We start from the raw sequence: 21,873 nt of genomic DNA on the forward strand, positions 1-21,873 counted from the left end.
GGGGGAAGGGAAAGGGGGTGGGTGAGGGGCCGTGGGGAGCGCAGGGCCGAGTCCCGGGCCCGCCTGCTCTGCTCTAGGGCGGCTGCCCGAGGCTCCCGGGAGGAGCCAGCCCCCTGCCTCGCGGGCGTCGAGCCTGCGGCAGGAGGGAGCCCCAGGGCTGGACAGGCTTGGCTCGGGGAGGCAGACCCGAGCTGCTGCCTCCATTTTGTTTCCTGTTCAGCTTGGTCTGTCGTGGTGGTGGTGGTGGTGTGGGTTTGGGGTGCGGCTGGGCAAGGGGGTTCACCTAGGGCCACGTCGGCTCGGGGCCTGAGGCCTCGAAGACCCTAGCCCCAGCCCCCAGGTGAGCCCTACGGCAATAGGGGGGTAGCCTTGGCCTCGGCTCGAAACCAGCGGGCTGAGGGCAGGTGCCCAGTGGATGGGGAGCCCGGGCTGTAACCTAAGATGGAGGCTGGGGCTGACGCGGGCCTGAGCAGGGCCGGCAGGACAGGCCTCAGCCAGGCCAGGTGTCTCCGGGGTTGGGGTGCAGCAGCACGGGGAGGAGGGTGCGGGAGCCGTGTGCGACCAGGGGCCGAGGCCGAGCCCCGAGGTAGGTGAAGGGCTCGAGATGCCACCCACGACGCCCGCAGGCCCCGCCACTCCCCGGAGGCGCGCGAGGCCCCCAGGGAGCCTGCCTCCGGCCCCGCCCGGGCAGCCAGGGCCAGCCCGTAGGCCCCGGGCCCGAGCGGGCGCACAGGGGGAGGGGAGGGGGCGGTAGCCGCCGCGCCGCTGATTGGGCCGCCCGCTCGCGAGCCCGACTTCACCCGCCCTGAACCCCGAAGAGTGAGGCGTGGGAGCGCGCGTGTGGGAGCGCGGGAGCGCGCGCGGGTGGTTGGGGGGGGTAGGGAGGGGATTGCGCGCGCGCCCGGGGCTCCCGTCGCACACGCGGGCCAGTGCGAGGCGCTCTCTGGAGCACGCGCCGGCGCGGGGGCGCGCGCGGTGGGGGTGTGAGGAGGAGGAGGTGGCGGCGACGGCGGCGGAGGAGGAATAGGCCGGGGCAGGTCGCCTTCGCTGCCTTCTTGCCCGAAGAGAGACGCAGGGGGGGGGGGAGGGGGGTGCGGCGAGCGGCTCCTCTCTCTGCCCTCCGCTCCGCTCGCGCCCCAGTGTAATGAGGGTCACCCCCTCCCCCCAGCTGGCCCGGGAGGGGGCGCGGGGCACGGTAACTAGTGCGCAGGGGTGGGCGACGGGCGGGAGGGGGAGGGAGGAGACAGCCGGGGCCGGGAAGATGGTGGTGGCCGTGGGCTGAGGGACTCGGTCGGAGGGCCGGTGGCCGAGCCAGGGCTGGTGGCTGGCGGCGCTGCAGCCGCGGCCCCCTCCCCCGCCTCCATCACTACCAGCCGGCCTCAAGGCCTAGCCGGCCGGGGCTGCGGCGAACTTCCTCCCAACGCGGCCCGTGCATCGCCGGCCGTCCCCCGCCGCGCGCACCTCGGCCTCTGCGTCCCCTCAGGTAGCTGGCTGGAGGGGGGGGGCGCGGGGACGGCCGCCCTCCCGCAGCAAACTTTGCTTGCTGCTGAGTGTTGATGAGTGCCAACGGCGCCGGCCGGGAAGCGCTGCCGCGGCGGTGGGAAGGAGCGCGGCCCGGGCGGTCGGCGTTGGCGTCGGCAGCAGCCATGTTTGTCAAGCTCTTAGCAGCTGCTGCTACCCGGCCTCGGCTTTGCCGGCCGCCTCGGCTTCTCTCCCGGCCGTGTCCGGGTCTCGAGGCCCTTGCAGCTGTGAACGCAGGATGTTTGCAGTCAGGAAGGCGAGCTCCGGGGCACACCCGCCTCGGCCAACTTGCTTGAGGCCTGCGCACGGTAGCTGCGAAGGCTCCGGCGCCGACTGGGCGCGGGGTGCAGCGCTATTGTGACCGCTGCGCCCAGCTTGCTGAGGAGGAGGAGGAGGAGGAGGAGGAGGGGGGTACCTTTTTGTGCAGCGTCCAGAAGCTGCCCCCGAGACCCGCAGCCCCTTCTCTTTGAAGAGATTTGGCTGCCGGACCTTGGGCGTGGGGAGGATGAGGTTCTCGTTTGAGATCTGGGAATTTTGACTGCCAAAGGGTTTTAATTTTAGTTCAGCCCCAGTGTCCAGCAGCCTGCAGTGCAGGGAAGAGGAACGGGCTGTTTCCATGTGGCAGGATTTGCCCAGCTCCGGGAAGATGTAGTTCGCGGAGACTCACTGAGGCCATTTTCCTGTCTTCAGCCTGGAGAACTTTTTCCGTCCTTGGAAGTGCAGCAGAAAGGCCACTAGGCCTTCAGAAGTGGCTGCCATTTTGAAGAGAAGAGTCAGATGGTCTGTTAACTCAGATTAATTGCTGTGTCTTTTGGATTCCAGGTTGATGCGGGCACAGTATGGATCAGACTTGCGAACTCTCTAGAAGGAATTGTCTGCTGTCCTTTTCTAATCCAGTGAATTTAGATGCCCCCGAAGACAAGGACAGCCCTTTCGGTAATGGTCAATCCAATTTTTCTGAGCCACTTAAAGGGTGTACTATGCAGTTACCGACTGCCAGTGGAACATCCCAAAATGCTTATGGACAAGATTCTCCATCTTGTTACATTCCACTGCGGAGACTACAGGATTTGGCCTCCATGATCAATGTAGAGTATTTAAGTGGGTCTGCTGATGGATCAGAGTCCTTTCAAGGCCCTGCAAAAAGCGATTCAAGAGCTCAGTCGCCAGTTGTTCGCACTTCCTTGAGTCCTGGTGGTCCAACAGCACTTGCTATGAAAGAGGATCCCTCTTGTAATAACTCCCCCGAACTCCAGTTGAGAGTAACAGAGACGACCAAGAATGGCTTTCTGCACTTTGAGAATTTTACTTGTGTGGACGATGCAGATGTAGATTCTGAAATGGACCCAGAACAGCCAGTCACAGAGGATGAGAGTATAGAGGAGATCTTTGAGGAGACTCAGACCAATGCCACCTGCAATAATGAGCCTAAATCAGAAACTGGTGTAGAAATGGCCGTGAGACGTGAACAAGACAGCTCACCAGAGAGTAGACATGGTGCAGCCAAACGGCCATTCTTGCCTTTAGCTCCTGAAACTGAAAAACAGAAAAATAAACAAAGAAGTGAAGTGGACGGAAGCAATGAAAAAACAGCCCTCCTCCCAGCCCCCATTTCACTAGGAGATACAAACATTACCATAGAAGAGCAGTTTAACTCAATAAATTTATCTTTTCAGGATGATCCAGACTCCAGTACCAGTACATTAGGAAACATGCTAGAATTACCCGGAACCTCATCATCATCCACTTCACAGGAATTGCCATTTGTAAGCAGTTTTTGGTACAACTTAAATATATACTTCGGTGTATACATACAGGCCACTTAAAGGGAAACTTAAACTAATTTGTTTTTTTGCCAGTTCTTAGCTGGAAGCTAACGATGAGCTTCTTGGGGAATTTTTCCTTGATTTTTAAACCTTACCTCTATTGTGTGAGTTGGTTCTTTATAGTTTATCCCAGATTGCTCCATTGAGGATTGGCTATGTGTTAAGGCTGTGAAGGCATTAGACTGAGGTCAGGTTTACATTTTCAAAATGCAGGTAAGTATACATTTGATTATCTTTAAGAAACAAAGCAACAACAACAAAACCGAAAACGTTTGGTCTGCTGATGCCATTATTAGCTCAGGGGAACCAATGTGTGATGTGAAGTCCTGTTACTGCATAAAGCGTGACTTGTTTTCTCGGGGGGCCAGACTTGCTCCAAGTTGAAGAGCATTTTGGACACAGATTTAGCTTGGCTCTAAGATGAGAAACTTGGCCAGCACTCAAAATTTAAATTAGGTTAATGTTTTCTGAACTACTTGTAACATTGCAGCAGTCTATGCCTTTGATAACCACCACCACTGACTTGGACTTGATAAGCTTTTCTAGTTTTAAAATTTGAAGTGTATGTGTAGATAGGTCTTGTGTGCAAGCGTGCACATGTGTGTAGAAATGGAGAGGAACGCATGAGTCCCATAGTGTTATATCCTATTGCAGGAGGGCGGTAAGAGATAAAGTTCTTGTTTTTCAGAACCTAGCATTTCTTGACTAGTTAATGACAGTTGAGCTGTCTTAGCCCCGGTCTCATCACTTCTGAAATTAAAAGTACTTGCTGTGTGAAAGATCTCTTAGCTTTACACATTTGATTCTTGTTTCTGCTCTAACCCTGTCTTGTCAATGGCCACTGATAATGTCACCAAAGAGGATTATATTTTTGTTGGGAGTCAACAGATGCCTGAAAATACAACATAGATTTCATAAAATTTTTTTTTATAGCATATAGATGATTGTTTTGAGGACATTAAAAGTTTATTTAACTCCATAGCTCTATCTATCTTGAAAGTTGCAGAGAGAGAACGTGGGTGTGTCACCTTTGTTTCTGCTGATTTATATCAGCTAAGATTGATACTTTTGTTTCTTAGCTTGAATTGCTGTGGTGGATATCTTGAATTTCTGTTGTCCTGGATGTTTATTAGAGTATATAGGTTATTTTGAAAACCTACTGGCAGCTGGGACAAAGCTTTTCTTGGGTTCATGTTGATATTTATTGTACATGTGTATAGTTTTGTCTTTGTTTTCATAAATGCATTAGATTTGAATGTAGAGATAGATTGAATAGAAATAAAGAAATGTAAACCTGTAGTTCTCTTCAAGTATCTGTGGTCTAGTATTGGTCCTGTTAAAACTGCACCAGAGCTGGTACAGTGGCTCACACCTATATTCTTAACACTCTTGAGGGTGAGCACTCGTGAGACATCTTGAGTTCTAAGTCAGCCTGCTCTACAATCCGAGACTTTGTCTTAAAAAAAAAATGAACCTTTTGAGAATATTGTGTATCTAACAAGGTAGTTGATAAATTTGTATAGATACAGAAAATTTTATTTACTTCTTTTTCTTGGTACAAACCTGTATACATTTTACATATTAGGTGACATCTTTTAAAAAAAAGATAGATCTCAACACTTAGAACAGGCAATGATTTATTATTAATTGAGTGGGTCTTCATAGCCTTGTTGTAAAATGAGATGTCATAAAAGAAAGTGAGCTAGATGTGGTGACTCACGCCTGTTTCTTACCACTCAAGAAACTGAGGCAGGAATGGTTACCTTGAGTTTGAGACCAACCTGAGCTACAGGTCAGTCTTTATGGTACTTGACCGTTTCAGTCAGGATTGAATACAGCCGGCTTTCCTTAGTGATTTACAAGTCTCTTTGAAGTGACTCTGCAGATTTGTTACATTTACTATTTGCAATGTGGTTTTGAGCCTATCCATTCACATGGTGTGGCAGGAATGTGGAGGTCAAAGGACAGCTTATGGGAGTTAGTTCTGGACTTCTACTCCATGGTCCTGGGATTAAACTCAGATCATCAGGCTTGGCGGAAGCTCCTTTATCTGGAGTGTCATCTCACTAGCCCTTTGTATATATTTTTGAGACAGGGAATCATGTAATGTAGACTGTTCTTGAACTTTCTATATGGTAGAGAATGACCTTGAACATCTGTCTGATCCTCCTGCTTCTACCTCTCAAAAGGTGGAGTTACAGATGCTTTACCACACTTGGTTTTTCTTTTTCCTTTTTATTTTCTGTGTAGTCCTGGCCGTCCTGAAGCTAGCTCTGTATACCAGGCTGACCTCGAACTCAGAGATCTGACTGCCTCTGCCTTCTGAGTTCTGGGATTAAAGGCATGCGCCACTGCTACCTGACCACACCTGGTTTTTCTTTCTGAGTAGCGTAGACTGGCCTCAAATTCCCCGTTACCATTACATTCATGTGTCACAATGATTGCTCATCTGCTTGCATTGATTTACTTAGCTACAACTTCACTGTGTGAAAACTGTCTCTAGGTAACTTTGGATCTTTAAGAAAATCTGATTGCAAACTGATCCTTTCACCTTATATCATTGTCACTTAAAATGCAATATTAAACTGGTTGTCACGGCACATGTCAGTAATCACAGCAATTGGGAGGCTGAAGGCAGGATTTGATTTTGAAGCCAGTCTGGGTTACAGAATGAGATTTAAATGCTGGATGTTGCACACACTTTTGATCCTTAAAGCTGGTATATCTCTGAGTTCCAGGCTAGTCTGGTCTACATATAGAGTTCAAGGTTAGCCATGGATACACAATAAAATACTGTTCAAAAAAGGTTTGTGTGCTAGGTTGACAACTCAGCATTTAAGTGTGCCTACTCCTCTTCTAGAGGACCCAGGTTTGATTCCCAGCATCTGTATCAGGCAGCTCACAATGCCTGTACCTCCAGATCCAGGGAGACCTCATCTTGTCTTCATGGTCTCACACACACACACTTCAAAATATCAATCTTGAGAGGCTGGAGAGATGGCTCAGCAGTTGAAGAGCATCTTCCAGAGGACTCAGGTTTGGTTCCTACACCCACGTAGTGCTCATAATCCTCCATAACTCTAGACCCAGGATATACATGCAGACAGAAATGCCTGTACACGAAATAAAATGAAAAAAGAGTAAATATAAAAATCTTGGAATAAATTTAAACAAAATAAGACGGTGGAGTGACTCGTGCCTGTAGTCGCAACACTCTGAAGGATAAATAAAGCATGGTGAGCTCCAGGTCAGATTGGGTTACATAGTACATTCAAGAGTAGCCTGGGCCGGGCGATGGTGGCGCACACCTTTAATCCCAGCACTCGGGAGGCAGAGGCAGGCGGATCTCTGTGAGTTCGAGACCAGCCTGGTCTACAGAGCTAGTTCCAGGACAGGCTCCAAAGCCACAGAGAAACCCTTCCTCGAAAAACCAAAAAAAAAAAAAAAAAAAGAGTAGCCTGGGTTCATAGTAAGGCACACACACTCTCTCTCATACATATACCAAAAAAAAAAAAAAAAAAAAAAAAAAACCCAAAACCACACGGTCAAGTTCCAGACAGATAACAGCTGCTGGAGTTGTAACCCAATAGCTATGTATCCTGTGCATAGGGTTCTAGGTTCCACATAAAAACAAAACAAGGGGGTATTTATGATTTGAACTTACCCTTTTATTACCCAGTGTGCATAAGGAGGTTAGAGGACAATTTGTGAAAGTTAGGTTTCTTTACTAAGTGGGTCCCGGACCTAGTTATCTCCTTGTACATTTTTTTTTTTCCTTTTTTCTGGAACTTGCTCTGTAGACCAGTCTGGCTTTGAACTCACGGAGATCTGCCTGTCTGCCCCTCAGTGCTGGGATTAAAGGCATTTGCCTCCACCACCAGGCTCTCTTTGCACTTCTTAAGGCTTTTCGACTACTCCAGGCTATCTGGTCCACGAGTTTCCAGGTAGATCTCCTGGCTCTTCCTTCCGTCTATCTCCATTGTCTTACGAGTGCTGGGATTACAAGTACATACTACTGCATCTGGCGTTTTGTGGATTATGGGCATAGAGTTTGTGATCAGGCTTGGCAGGCTAGTGATTTACCATCTGAACTGTCTCCCAGGTCCCTTCATTATATTTTTTCTTTCTTTTTTCTTTTTTGGCTTGGGGTGGTTGGAGACAGTTTCTTTATATATCTTCCTTGGCTTTCCTGGAACTTACTTCGTAGACCAGGCTGGCCTGGCTTGAACTCAGAAATTCCCCTTCCTTTGTCTCGCGAGTGCTGCAATTAAAGGCATGTGCTACCACCACCTGGCTCCTTCATTGTTGTTTTAACTTATATTTTTGCTGATATTAATGCATGCTTTTTTCAAAAATGATTTTTGTGTGTGGGTGTTTTGCCATGAATGTTTATATAGTAGTTGTGCATGGTGTCCTTGGAGGCTAGAAGTGTACCTGACCTTTTGGAACTTGGCTTACCAATGGTTGCGAGTTGCCATATGGATACTGGGAATTGAATCCAAGTTCTATGGGAGAACAATCAGTACTCTCAACCTCTGAGCCATCTGCCCAGTCCTATGTTTATTTATTTGCTTTTTTTTTTTTTTAGCTTTATTTATCTTTTTGTTAAAAAATATTTATTTGTTATGTATACAATATTCTATCTGTGTGTATGCCTGCAGGCCAGAAGAGGGCACCAGACCTTATTACAGATGGTTGTGAGCCACCATGTGGTTGCTGGGAATTGAACTCAGGACCTTTGGAAGAACAGACAATGCTCTTCTGAGCCATCTCTCCAGCCCTAGGTTTATTTATCTTATGTATATGATTGCTCTGTTGACTTTATGCCAGAAGAGGGCTTCAGATCCTACTATTGATGGTTGTGAACCACCATGTAGTTGCTGGGAATTGATGAATTTAGAACTTCTGGAAGAACAGCCAGTGCTCTTAACTGCTGAGCCATCTCTCTAGTCCCTGCTATTTGTATTTTGTCTTTGCTTAATATATTAATATATTTTTTTGTTTTTTTAAGTTAAATTATTCAGTGGTAGTTGCATTGTCAGTGATGATGATAACCATTTTACTAGTATAGTCCAGGTGACTTGTATTCCTGGACCCTCCTGCCTTAGCCTACAACGTGTTTGGACATTTATCTTCAGAGGATTCTTTGTGGGGGTTGCTAATGTGGGAATTGTATTTAGGTTTTCATACTTTGTAGGCTCTGCCACTAATATATGTATATATACATACATACTCATACACACATCCTTTTTTTACATCTTTTGAGACAGAATTCTTGCTAAGTTGCCTGACATGGCCTTGAACTTACTATCCTCCTATTTGAGCCTCCTGAGTATCAGGAATAGCCCTATGCTATAAGACTCAGTTTTTAAGAGATATTTGTGTATACTCTAGATGATGTACATTTTTTAATGACTCAATAAGCATTATTTTATTTTGCCTTTTTACCTTTTGTTTGAGATAGGATCTCAAGCATGTAGCCCAGGCTGACCTTAAACTCATCGACTGAGTAGGTGAGGATGATCTTGAATCCCTAATGTTTTTTTTTTCACCTCCCAGGTCCTAAGACTGTAGGCATATGCTGCAGTGCCTGTCTGCTTAAATTTGGTAATCCCATCGTTTACAAATTGGAGAACCAATAAGTTGACGTATATGAATGTAATATTTACATATTACATCAGGTTTTTGTGTCTGCTGCTGTTAACATGAAATTATAAAGGCCTTTTTGTTCTTTTTGGTTTTGGTCTGTAAAAAGCACTTGCTTCCAAGCCTAATAACTTTAATTCCTGGGACCCACATGGTGGAAGGAGAGGACTGATCCTTGTAAGTTGTTCTCTGATTCTACATACATGTGCATACACATTCGCGTGCACGTGCATGCACGCATACACACACAAATGTGACTCCATCCATCCATCCATCCATCCATCCATCCATCCATCTACTGTTTATTTATTTATGTTTATATTTTGAGACAGGTCTCTGTGTAGCCTTGACTGTCCCGGAACTCACTCTACAGACCAGGCTGGTCTCAAACTCAAAGAGATCCATTTGTCTCTGTCTCCCAAGTGCTGGGAAGCATGCACTGTCATGCCTAACCATAAATATAATATTTCCTTTTTAAAAAATAGTATCCCAGGGTGTTTTTTGTTTGTTTGTTTTTTGTTTTTTCGAGACAGAGTTTCTCTGTACCTTTGGAATCTGTCCTGGAACTCTCTCTGTAGACCAGACTGGTCTCTAACTCAACAGAGATCCACCTGCCTCTGCCTCCTGAGTGCTGGGATTAAAGGTGTGCGCCACTACGCCCACAAGGGTATTCTTGAACTCCTTTTCTGTTGGAAGATGTCTGTAAACTTCATATATAGTTTTCCATCTACCTCTTCAGTGCTGGAATTAAGCATGTACCACTATAACTGGTATATGCAGGTAATGGAGAATAGAACCTAGGGCTCTGCAGAGCCTGGGGAAGTATCTGATCATCTGGCAATAACTAAGCTGCATTGCTAACCCCTTCAATACTTCAGCTGGAAGGCTGAATGTGGTGAGTGCCAGCCAGGGCTACACAGTGAGACCCTTTCTTAAAAAGTGGGAAGGGGCACCAGAAGGATAAAATACATTTTGAAGGATGAACTGTTTTAATATATTAGATATTGTTTTTTTTGGTTTTTCGAGACAGGATTTCTCTGTAGCTACGGAGCCTGTCCTGGAACTAGCTCTTGTAGACCAGGCTGGCCTCGAACTCACAAAGATCCATCTGCCTCTGCCTCCCGAGTGCTGGCATTAAAGGCGTGCGCCACCACCGCCTGGCTATTAGATATTGTTAAAAGTAATGACTGGTTATGTGATGTCCCTTATGTACCAGGAACAGTCTGAAAGAAGTTGCTCTAAGTTAAGGTGTACTCCCTATGTCATCTCTACTTCTTTCTGTGCTGTATGGCTTTGCTGTCAGTGGACATTAATGTCATACTCATTGTTACTGACATTTTATACCCAAAGCACCTATTTATTTATTTGTCACATCTTAAAAATTTTATTGTAGCCTAGAAGTGGTGGCACACATCATTAATCCCAGCACATTGGGAAGTACAGACTGGCGGATCAATATAAGTTCCAGGCTAGTCAGGGTTACATAAGGAGATCACGTATAAAAAGCAATAAAAGACCATCCATTCTTCTTTATAAAATGTATTAAAGATCTATGTTTTGTGGGACGTGTGTAATGTTAGTGTTCAGGAGCTGGGACAGAAAGACTGGGATATGAAAAATCTTGTCTCAGAAAACCAAAACAAGGTCTGGGCACATAATAGCTTAAGCTTGTGTAGTCATAGTATTCAGGAGGCTTAGTTAGGTGGGGCTTTTGAGCTCAAATTATGGAATAGCCTCTATTGGAGTGAGAATCTGCTTCAAGGTTCCTCCCTCTTAAAAATTAGTATTTTCTTGTCAATTTTAGGACCCACTGCCTTGTTCATAGGAGGGGATCCCTCTATACTCCTAAACTTTATATGTGTTTTATAATTAGCATACCGTATATAATATGGTGCGTTTTAAATAAGGAGTCCTACTCTGCCATAATCTGCAAAGAATTACAGAACCGTTAAAGGATAATAAGATTCTGAGTTTAAAGTGATTTTGGTTAAAAGAGCTGAGGGCTGTATAGCTCAAACCGACCATAAACTGAAGAGTTTTAGGATCACAGGTGTGTTCTGTCACAACTGGTTTGAAATGTCTGCAAACATCTTAATTGTAGAAGTGTTACTGTATAAACAAGTAAAATTAAGCTTCTAATATCAGGTCTTTGTTAGAGGTGATATTAGATATTAGAGTCTTGTGTTTTGCATAGGGTTTTACTTTGTAGCTTAGGCTTACTCCAGTCTTGGCCTCTCACTAGGATTATAGGCACGAGCAACTACACCCACCTGTAAGTGAAGTTTTTTTGTTTTTTTTGTTTTTTGTTTTTTGAGACAGGGTTTCTCTGTGTAACAGTCCTAGCTGTTCTGGATGGCCTCAAACTCAGAGATCCACCAGCCTCTGCTTCCCAAGTGCTGCTATTAAAGGTGTGCGTCACTACTGCCTGGGTAGGAGAGGTCTTGATACTAGGTACTTTGTCAGTTTTATAATATGTATGACATTATTTCCTGAGGATAACTGACAGAATTATGACAAAGATAACTTTAATAGTTCTTTTTTTATATAAATATTTATTTATTATGTATACAATATTCTGTCTGTGTGTATGCCAGAAGGCCAGAAGAGGGCGCCAGACCTCTTTACAGATGGTTGTGAGCCACCATGTGGTTGCTGGGAATTGAACTCAGGACCTTTGGAAGAGCAGGCAATGCTCTTAACCACTGAGCCATCTCTCCAGCCCCGACTTTAATAGTTCTTGATAGGCTTACATCTGCATTGATTTCCATAAAGAACTGTAACAATTTGGGCGCTGGAGAGATGGCTCAGTAGTTGAGCTATTAACTTTTTTGTTGTTATTTGGGGGGAGGGTTCAAGACGGGGGTTTCTCTGTAGCTTTGGAGCCTGTCCTTGAACTAGCTCTCTTAGACCAGACTGGTCTTGAACTCAACAGAGATCAGCCTGCCTTTGCTTCCAGATTGCTGGTATTAAAGGTGTGCACCACTATTGCCCGGCCTTGTTATTTTTTTTCTAGAGGTCTGTCCTGGAACTTGCTCTGTAGATGAGGCTGGTCTTGAACTCACAGAGATCTGCCTGCTTCTATTTCCCAAGTGCTGGGATTAAAGTCATGCACCACCACAACCTAGGGTTTTTTGGGTTTGTTTGTTTTTTTGTTTTGTTTTGTTTTGTTTTTTTTTGAGTCAGGATTTTTTTATATAGCACTGTAATCCCACTTACCTGGGATTAAAGGCATACACCACTATACCCATCAGAAAAAAATTTAACCTTTGTGTGTATATATGCCTGCAACAGTGTACATGTGGAAGGCAGGGAACAACTTGATGGAGCAGGTTCTCTCCTTGTACCCTATGGGTTCCAGGGATTGAACTCACACAGTCAGGTCTAACAGCAAGTGCCTTCACCCATGGAACCATCTTGATATCTCTCAAGCTTAATTTTCAAATAGACATGTAGTGAAGAATTTTAGAACTTTACCAGGAACTAACTGTAGTGCTGTGCCTATTTACTTAGCATCTCCAGTTCCTGTCTTCTTCCCACTGCTTAATAGCACAATGTTACGGGTAATATACTTGAATCTTTTATCCCTTAATAGATTATATATGTTCTAGTCCTTTCGTTTTATTTTACTTTTCCCTATGTTGTCAGACTGGCATAGAACTTACCTGTTTCAGCCTTCCGAGCAAATGTTGGAATCACAGACATGTACTATTGGGCTGGTTAAATTTGTAATTTAGAAAAGTAAATCTATCTGGGTATGTAAACCCAGTGTTTACATACGTGTGAGAGTGTTCTGGATTCAGTTCCAGCATTCTGTATAAACGGGAGGGGGCACATACCACTAACTGCAGCACATTGTGGGGTAGAGGCAGGAAGATCTCTTGTGAGTTCTAGGCCAGCTAGGACTATATAATGGAAATTTTGTCTCAATAGTAAATTAAAAAAATAAATAGAGACTGGGTGGTGGTGGCACATTCCTTTAATCCCAGCACTCAAGAGGCAGAGGCAGGCAGATCTCTGTGAGTTTGAGGCCAGTCTGGTCTATAAGAGTTAGTTCCAGAACAGGCACCACAGCTACAGAGAAACCCTATCTTGAAAAATGTACAAAAATATGTAGAGTCTGAAGACTAAGTTATTTGGAGGAAGTCATATAATCAGGCTACATCGTCTTAAAGCATTATCAGTCATCCATATGTAACTTGCATATATTTATTTATTCATTCATTCATTCATTCATTATTTATTTATTTATTTATTTATTTATTTATTTATTATCTTTGTTATTCAAGACAGGATTTCTCTTTGACAGCTTTGTATGCCAGGCAGGCCTTGAATTCACAGAGATATTTGAAAAACCATTAAAAAAAGAAAAGGAAAAAGTAAAGTTATAACATTTCAAATTATGCAGAGGTTATTCTTTTGCAAGCAGTTAATATTACAGACAGTGTTTCTCTGTAACTGACCTGGAACTTACTTTGTATACCTATGTGCATTGGTGTTTTGCCATGGGTGTTGGGTCCCTGGGAAATGGAATTACAGACAGTTGTGAACTGCCATGTGGGTGCTGGGAATTGAACTCTGGTCCTTGAGAAGAGCAGTCAGTGCTCTTAACCGCTGAGCCATCTCTCCAGCCCCTACCCACATCATTTGTAACTCTAGTTCTAGGACATCTAATACCTTGTTTTTGAACTCCATGGGCACCAGGCATGCTTGTAGTACACTGACATGAATGCAAAATGCCCATATGAATAATACTTAAAACAATTTTTTTCTTACAGAATACTTTGTCTTTTTTCCTCAGGATATTCTTGTGTTCCTCAGTTTCACCTTATAACTTTGGGATCAGGCAATCCTTCTGTCTTGCCTTCCTAAGGAACTAAGAAGTATATATCATTTGGCCTATATATCCACCTACACATTTGAGAAAACAACCTTGATAGCTCTTCTGTACTGTCTGTATCTTACTATATTTTATCTGTGATGTGAGCGACTATATTCTGCATGTACATTAAGAGCTGTCATAATGGTGGTGCATAATAGTAATTCCAGTTGTTGGTGTTTAGAGGCCAAACCAGAGCTCAATGCTATCCTGGTTTACGCTGTGAGTTGGAGGCAAGTCTGGGCTATATAACATCCTGTCTCAAAGAGGGGGGGCAGCAAGATGGCTCACCAGGTAAATGCACTTGCCACCACGCCTGATCATCTGATCTTGGAACCCATATAGAGGTAGAAAACCAATTTCCACAAATTATCCTTTTTCTTCCCCATCTACTTGTGTTCACGCACATGTGCACTCACATACATACACAGTATAAACACACAAAAGAATTGCTTCATCCTTTTTATTAACAGATTTTACTTATATTTCATGTGTATAAATGTTTGCCTGTTATGTATGTGTACCATATGTGTGCAGTGCCCTGGAAGGCCAGAGAGGGTATTAGATTTCCCCTGGAACTGGAATTGCAGACCATGTGAGCTGTCATGTGGGTACTGGGAACTCAACTCTCAACTGCTGAGTTATCTCTTCAGCCTTCATATTGTTTGGATGTACTACAATTAATTGTTGATGAGCATTGAGTTTGTTTTCAGTATTTTGCTAATGTACCTAAGTTCTGCAATAATTGAGTTCTGTATCTCATTGCATGACTAAAAATGTAGGTATCTAAGGATAACATAGTCTGCATATTATAACACAAACCTGAAATTGTAACCCTCAGGAAGCTGAAGCAGGTGGATTGAGAATTTGAGGCCAGCCCGGACTCCATAGTAAGATCCTGTCTCAGAAACCAAGCCAATAACATATGGCTGGATTACCTAGAGTTTGAATTTAGCTCATGTTATATGTTGTGAGTTCCAGGTCACCTTGGGTTATACATGGGAGACCCTATATCTATATCTAAAAACAAAAAAGCAAATAAGCCAAAAAAAAAAAAAAAAGAAGAAGAAGAAGAAGAAGAAGAAGATGAAGAAATTAGAACATTGGCTCAGCAGTTAACAGTGTGCACTGCTCTCCGGAGTGCCTGTGTTTAGTTCTCAGCACGTACTTCAGATACCACACAGCTCCTGAAGATCTAGCCACCTTCTCAGGCATTTGCATTTACATGTACGTTCTCATAATCATATTCTGTCTGTCTGTCTGTCTGTCTGTCTCTCTCTCTCTCTCTCTCTCTCTCTCATACACACACACACTTACAAATGATAACAGCCTTAATAAAGAACATAGAAAAATGGCTGAGTGAGTAAAAGACCTTGTCACTAAACCTGATTTGAGTTCAATCCCTGGATTCCACATGATGAAAGGATAGAACGGACCCCCTACATTCATACTTATTGATTCGTGCCTACATAAGAAGCACACAAAACATAAATATAAAAACAAATCTAGCAATTATAATAACAACCCCCCCAAAGGAGACACTGAGGGTTTGTGTTTGTATTCGTGTTTGTGTATATGCTTGTGATAGCAGTGATTAAACCCAGGGCTTTGAGCATGTCAGGTAGTGTTATTACTGTGTACTCAAGCAGTTGAATTACCTTAAGGTTAGACCATGATAGTGTTTGGCCAGTAGATGGGTTTTTGACTTTGTAGTAGGTGCTTATGTTCTAAAAGTGCTATGTTGTTATGATTAGAGTCATGACTGGGTAAGGTAGAGTCAGAAGGCTGCTTGGCACTAAGTCTTATGTAGGCTAGGCTGGCCCTGAACTGAAGTGAACGATTTTCTTGCCTCGGCCTTCTAAGTCATTGAGATAACAAATGTGAGCCATCCCTTGTGGCTTATACTGGTCTTTTAAACAAAACCTGAAATTATTTGTGTGCGTGTGCATGGCATGGAAGCATAAATGGAGGTCACAGGACAATTTTTTGGAGTTGGTTCTCTCCTACCAAAGTTTCAGGTAGTGAACTTGGTTGTCAGTTTTGCGTGACAGGTACTGTTATCAGCTGAGCTGTTTTCTGGCCCCTAATGTTGGTCTTTGTTATACTTTATAATTTCTGTTTGTTTGTTTTCAGTGCTGATGGTCGAATTCAGGACCTTGAATGTGCAGATAAACCCCAGCACTTGACCGTACTTTAGCTCTGGCTGTCTTAGTCCTTGCTCTATCGACCAGTTTGGCCTCAAATTCAGAGGTTGCTTGCCTCTGCCTCCTGAGTGCTTTCAACTTAGTTCTTTTAGAATACAGAACAAATCCTTTTATGTGTGTGAATGTTTGGCTACATGTATATTTATGTACTGAATGTGTGCCTGTGCCTGCAGAGGCCAGAAAGAGAGGCCATTGGGTACCCTGTAACTAGAGTTACAGATGGTTGTGAGATACCAGGTGGGTACTGGGACTCAAAATTGGGTACTTGGAAAGAGCAACCACTGCTCTTAACTATTTGCACCATCTCTCCGAGCCTTAAAAAAAATTAAACTTAAAAAGATTAACTTAATGTATGCATCTGTCATGGTGCTCATATGTAGGTCAGAGAACAACTTGTGAGAGTTGGTTTTCTCATTTCACTGTGTGAGTTCTGGGGATTGAAGTGAGTGTGTCAGGCCTGGCATCTTTACCGCTGAGCAATCTTGCTGGTCTTTGACTTGGTTATTTGACAGAGAAATTGTATCTCGCGTATTCATAGCTCAAGGTCTAGACTCTAGTAAGTGTTGCATGAGTGAATGAAGGTGAAGTTTTACAGCTTTGTTTTAGTTGGGGTCATAAAAGAATCCTTAGCACATGGCCTTTAGAGCTCAGTAGGTACATTGCTTGCTTAACTTGTACTAAGCCTTGCACTAACCTGCACTTTCATCCCACCACTGCATAAACCAGGTGTGATGGTACCTACATAATTGGTACATAATCCCTGTACTTTGAAGATGAACATAGGATTGTAACAAGTTCATCTTTGGCTATGTGACACGTTGAAATTTAAGGTTAGCATGTGGTGCATGAGAGCCTATCTCAGCCAGCCAGCCCATCCAACAAATTCAGAACACAGCAGATTCTTTCTGTGAATGGTGTGCTTTCACTGTTTTCTTTTTGCTGAGGCTGTAAGTGGTGTAGAACTGCTCTAGAGGTTATAGAGGCCTGGGAGTTGAGTACTGGTTATTTGAATCTTGAGCTTTGGTGAATTTCAAGGGTAGTCATCACCTCATCATTCTAGGCTAATGATTGTCTCACATTGCCTATTTTGTTTCAATCTTCAGAATACATTTCTGATACTGTGTAGCCTTGCTTGGTCTTCACTCTGCCTTCTGTGTGTTGGGATTAAAGTTATGCGCCACCAGCTCCTAAACCTTGCTGTCTTATTTTAAAGACATTTATTACATTTATTTGTTTATGCGAGTGTGGAGGGTGGGGTGTTCCTGTCCCATGGCACACATGGAGGTTACAGTACAACTTGTGGGAGTTTCCTTTCCTCTCATCGTGTGTGTCCTGGGGATCACTTTTACCAACCACACCATAGCACCTCCCTTCATTTTTATTTTTTTAGGTATATTTTTAATTATTTCATTTATTCGTTTATATTCTGAGTATGTGCATATGTATGTACGTATCCAAGGAGGCCAGTCAAGAGCTTGTTGGATCCCCTGAAGTGGTTGTGGGTGCTTGGGGACTAAATGGGTTCTCTGCAAGAGCAGCAACCACTCTTAACCATTGGGCCATCTCTCTAGCCTTGGTGATACTTTTTCTGATCTTCACATTTTTTAATTTTTTCGTTTCTATTTTTTTTTTATTTTGAGACAAGGTTTCTCTGTGTAGCCTTGGAGCCTGTCCTGGCACTAGCTCTATAGACCAAGCTGTCCTCCAGCCACATTTTTTTCATTTTATAAATAAAGGGTTGTCTTGACTTAGGTAAGTTCAGTAACTTGTTTGAATTTATAGTTAGCTAGTGGTAAGTAAGGATTCATTTATACCTAGTATTGTAGAGAGCCATAGACAGTGCCACAGGTCTGGTTGTTTCCATTATCTGAGAGGGATGGGAAAATAAGCATATTAAGACAGTAGAAAGAAGCTTGACATGTTACATACCTGTAATTAATTATAGTACTTAGTATAAGAGGATCATGAGTTCTGAATCTAGCCTGGCCTATTGTAGTGAGATCTTGTCTCTTAAGGGGAAAACAGAGGGAGGAAAGGAGACAAAAAAATAATGGCTTTAAGTAAAATCGCTAGGGCAGCTATTCTAATATTTGTTGTTTTTAAGACATAAGTCAGAGATTAATTTAATATGAGCAACAGCTGTTTAATAATTTTTTTGGAGCTGGGATGTTGCTCAGTGGCAAGCCTTGGGTTTGATTCCCAGAAGTGCTTGCAAAATTTTGTTTTTGGAGATGATCTTACTGTAGAGCTTAGGTTGACCTGTCTAGTTTTGCAGACTAGCCTTAAACATGTGATGTTCTTGCCCCATTTTTCAAGTATTATAGGATTTCAGGTCTGAGCCACTGTGTGTGGCACTTCTTTCTATTTGCGGTGCTGGGAGCCCCTAGGGATTGAACCCAGAATTTTGTGATAGGCAGGGCTCTGCCACTGAGCTATCTGACCTGTCTGATTTGTTTCCCTCTCTGTTTTTGTCGTTCTGTTTCCTCTCTCTCTCTCTCTCTCTCTCTCTCTCTCTCTCTCTCTCTCTCTCTCTCTCTCGCTTTTCTGTGTTCTTTCTGTAGCACTAGTTATTCTGGAACTCACTCTGTAGACCAGGCTGGCCTTGAAGAACTCAGATGTGCGCCCGTCTGCCTCTGCCTTCCGAGTGCTGGGATTATAGGCATGCACTTCTGATTCTTAAGGATACTGCAGTTATGCTGACACTGCTTTTAATGTCTGCTCTGAGCTAGTAGAAAAAGCATATGTGTTACTTTGCCCTTAGTCCTGGTGTTTGGTAGTTTGTGATATCTATAACAGCTTAATCATAATTGCTACCACCTTTACTGTTAAAAATGTTTTTAGCCAGGTGGTGGTGGTTTGAGGCCAGCCTGATCTACCAAGTGAGTTCCAGGATAGACTCCAAAGCTACACAATGAAACTCTATCTTGAAAGCAACAAGCAAACAAAACAAATATTTTTAGCAGCTTTTGGTTCGTAGGTATCTAATTAGTGCTTGCATAATTTTTTTAATTTTTATTTATTCATTTTGCTATGTGAGATAAAGCAACACTGAAATTATATGGAGTCAGTTATCACATGCTGGTGAGACTTTTGTACTAATTCATAGATTATCTTTTTTGTGGTCCCTCCATCCCCAAGCCTCAGGACTCAAAAACAAGTACTGGTTAACTTTGGGATGAATTTTTTTTCAATCTTGGCAGATCTCTGGTGCTTTAAAAAAAAAGTAGCTAATTTACTAAGAGTTCTACCTCAGACACAGAGAGTCTTTAGTTTGATGTGCAGTTGGTTGTGGAGGAATAATTGGTCAGCATTTGCTATTTAATAAGCTTCCTCACGTGGTTAGGATATGAAGCTAGTGTTCAGAACCATTATCTGCGCTAACATACAGAAGTATTCATACATGGCATAGACTGAAAGATATGAGAATTGCTGTTACAACATTGGCTATCAGATGTTGAGAGAAAAAATTATTGGCAAGAATGAAATTGATTTATTTGTGTTTTAAATTTTACGGTGGGAGGGGGGAGTGTTTTTTGAGACAGGGTTTCTCTGCAGCCTTGGAGCCTGTCCTGGAACTAGCTCTTGTAGACTAGGCTGGCCTCGAACTCACAGAGGTACGCCTGCCTCTGCCTTTCAAATGCTCAGATTAAAGGTGTGCACCACCACCACCTGGCCAGTGTTTGTTTGTTTATTTGTTTATTTATTTCTCTTTTTCGTTTATTTATTTTTAATGATTCTTCTCCACCCCCCTTTTTGTTTCTTTTTTTTTTTTTTTTTTTTTTTTTTTGGTTTTTCGAGACAGGGTTTCTCTGTGGTTTTGGAGCCTGTCCTGGAACTAACTCTTATAGACCAGGCTGGTCTCGAACTCACAGAGATCCGCCTGCCTCTGCCTCCCGAGTGCTGGGATTAAAGGCGTGCGCCACCACCGCCCGGCCCCTTTTTGTTTCTTAACATTTTGAGACAGAGTCTCATTGTGTAGCCCTGACCAGCCTAGAACTTTTTTTGTTTTTTGTCTTTCATTTTTTAAAGATTTATTTATTATCTATACAATGTATGGCTGCAGGCCAGAAAAGCGCACCAGATCTTATTATAGATGGTTGTGAGCCACCATGTGGTTTCTGGGAATTGAACTCGGGATTGCTGAGATTAAAGGTGTATGCCACCACTGTCCAATCTTAAATTTTTTTTTTTTAATTGTAGCAGAAATGACTAGTCAGTGTTGCGAAATAATCCACATGGAGAGTCCAAGAGTGATCCTGAACTACTTCTGTTCTGTGTCTGTCTCCTCTCTTTTGTTTGGATGCAGTCTCTCTATAGCCCTGGGATTAAAGACTGAATTGTTCTTAATCACTGAGTTTCAGTATAGCATAAATATCTTTTGCTGTCTTAGGGCCATGGGATATAGCTGTTAGCATCTTTTTATAATTATTTGGATTTAATTTTGAGACCTGGTCTTTCTATATATCATATCTTTTTATTAATTGTTTAAAGATTTATGTGTGGGGCTGGAGAGATGGCTCAGTGGTTAAGAGCATTGCCTGCTCTTCCAAAGGTCCTGAGTTCAATTCCCAGCAACCACATGGTGGCTCACAACCATCTGTAATGAGGTCTGGTGCCCTCTTCTGGCCTGCAGGCATACATGTAGACAGAATATTGTATACATAATAAATAAATAAATATATTTAAAAAAAAAAAGATTTATGTGTGCCGGGCGGTGGTGGCGCATGCCTTTAATCCCAGCACTTAGGAGGCAGAGGCAGGCGGATCTCTGTGAGTTCGAGTCCAGCCTGGTCTACAAGAGCTAGTTCCAGGACAGGCTCCAAAGCCACAGAGAAACCCTGTCTCGAAAAACCAAAAATAAATAAATAAATAAATAAATAAAATAAAGATTTATGTGTATGGTTGTGTGCTGCAATGTACTACATGAATGCCTGGGAGTTACGGATGTTTGTGAGCTAATACATGAATTTCTGGGAAATAAATGATCTTTGCTGCTAAGCCTTTTCAACAGTTGTCCCTCCCCTTTTTTTGTCAGGGTTTCAGGTAGTCTAAGATTGCCTCAAAATTGATTATACATTAAAGTTGAGGCTGGCTTTGATCCTCCTGCCTTCATCTCTTAGGTGTTGGGATTATAAGCATGTGCTACCACACTCGACTATTTACCTGTTTATTTTGTGTGGAGTTGAAAGCAATGGTGTGTATATGTGTACACATGGGTGTGCCTGTGTTTGGAGATCAAACATGTCTTCCTCAGTTGTTCTTTACCTCATTTATTTTTTCAAAATTTTGATTTTGTGGTTTGTATGTTCATATGTGAGTGTTGTACATGCATGGAGGTCAGAACACAGTCTTGGATCTTGCTTCACTGATTGGCTAGACTGGCTGGCCAGCAAGCTCTGGAGATCTGCCTTGCCTGTCTGTGCTTCCCCATGGTAGGACCTGGAACTCATAGCCTTCTCTGACTTCAAACTTGGGATCTTTCCTCATCTTCCTAAGTACTAGGACTATAGATTTGTACCTTTGTGCCCTACTCTCCTCAATTAGAGTTTTGATCTACTGTTGATAAATCTGCAGAAGTAGACTCTTTAATTAGGGAAGGCCAACTTTTATCTTCCATTGTATGCACAAATCACATTTTATATTTCCATTCTTTAGTTAGTGACCATTTGAATTTTTTTTTCTTTTTGACTATGCACATTCATATGCATTTCTATGTGTGTGTATTTTTCCCTGGTACTGGGGATGGCATACAGGCTCCTGGAGATGATAGGCAAGTACTCTACCACTGAACTATACCCTC

At 43.4% G+C, this 21,873-nt stretch overlaps 1 protein-coding gene across 10 annotated transcripts in view; it reads left to right on the plus strand.

Annotated features, from left to right (window-relative positions):
* Positions 1-250: 250 nt before the first annotated feature.
* The window catches only part of Nsd1 (nuclear receptor binding SET domain protein 1), a 114,697-nt gene continuing 93,074 nt past the window's right edge, over positions 251-21,873 (plus strand). For 3 of the 10 annotated variants that reach the window (XM_057787192.1, XM_057787195.1, XM_057787197.1), the window contains exons 1-3: positions 1,248-1,483; positions 2,344-2,457; positions 3,198-3,287. In XM_057787192.1, the coding sequence (XP_057643175.1) occupies positions 2,428-2,457; positions 3,198-3,287 (120 nt within the window). In that variant the 5' untranslated portion in view covers positions 1,248-1,483; positions 2,344-2,427. Of the gene's footprint in view, positions 341-1,005; positions 1,196-1,247; positions 1,484-2,343; positions 3,288-21,873 lie in introns of those variants that run through there. The other 7 variants (XM_057787188.1, XM_057787191.1, XM_057787196.1 and 4 more) reach the window with 5 other exon arrangements.

This window comes from Chionomys nivalis, chromosome 13, assembly GCF_950005125.1.
Source record: "Chionomys nivalis chromosome 13, mChiNiv1.1, whole genome shotgun sequence".
NCBI classification, from domain to species: Eukaryota; Metazoa; Chordata; class Mammalia; order Rodentia; family Cricetidae; genus Chionomys; species Chionomys nivalis.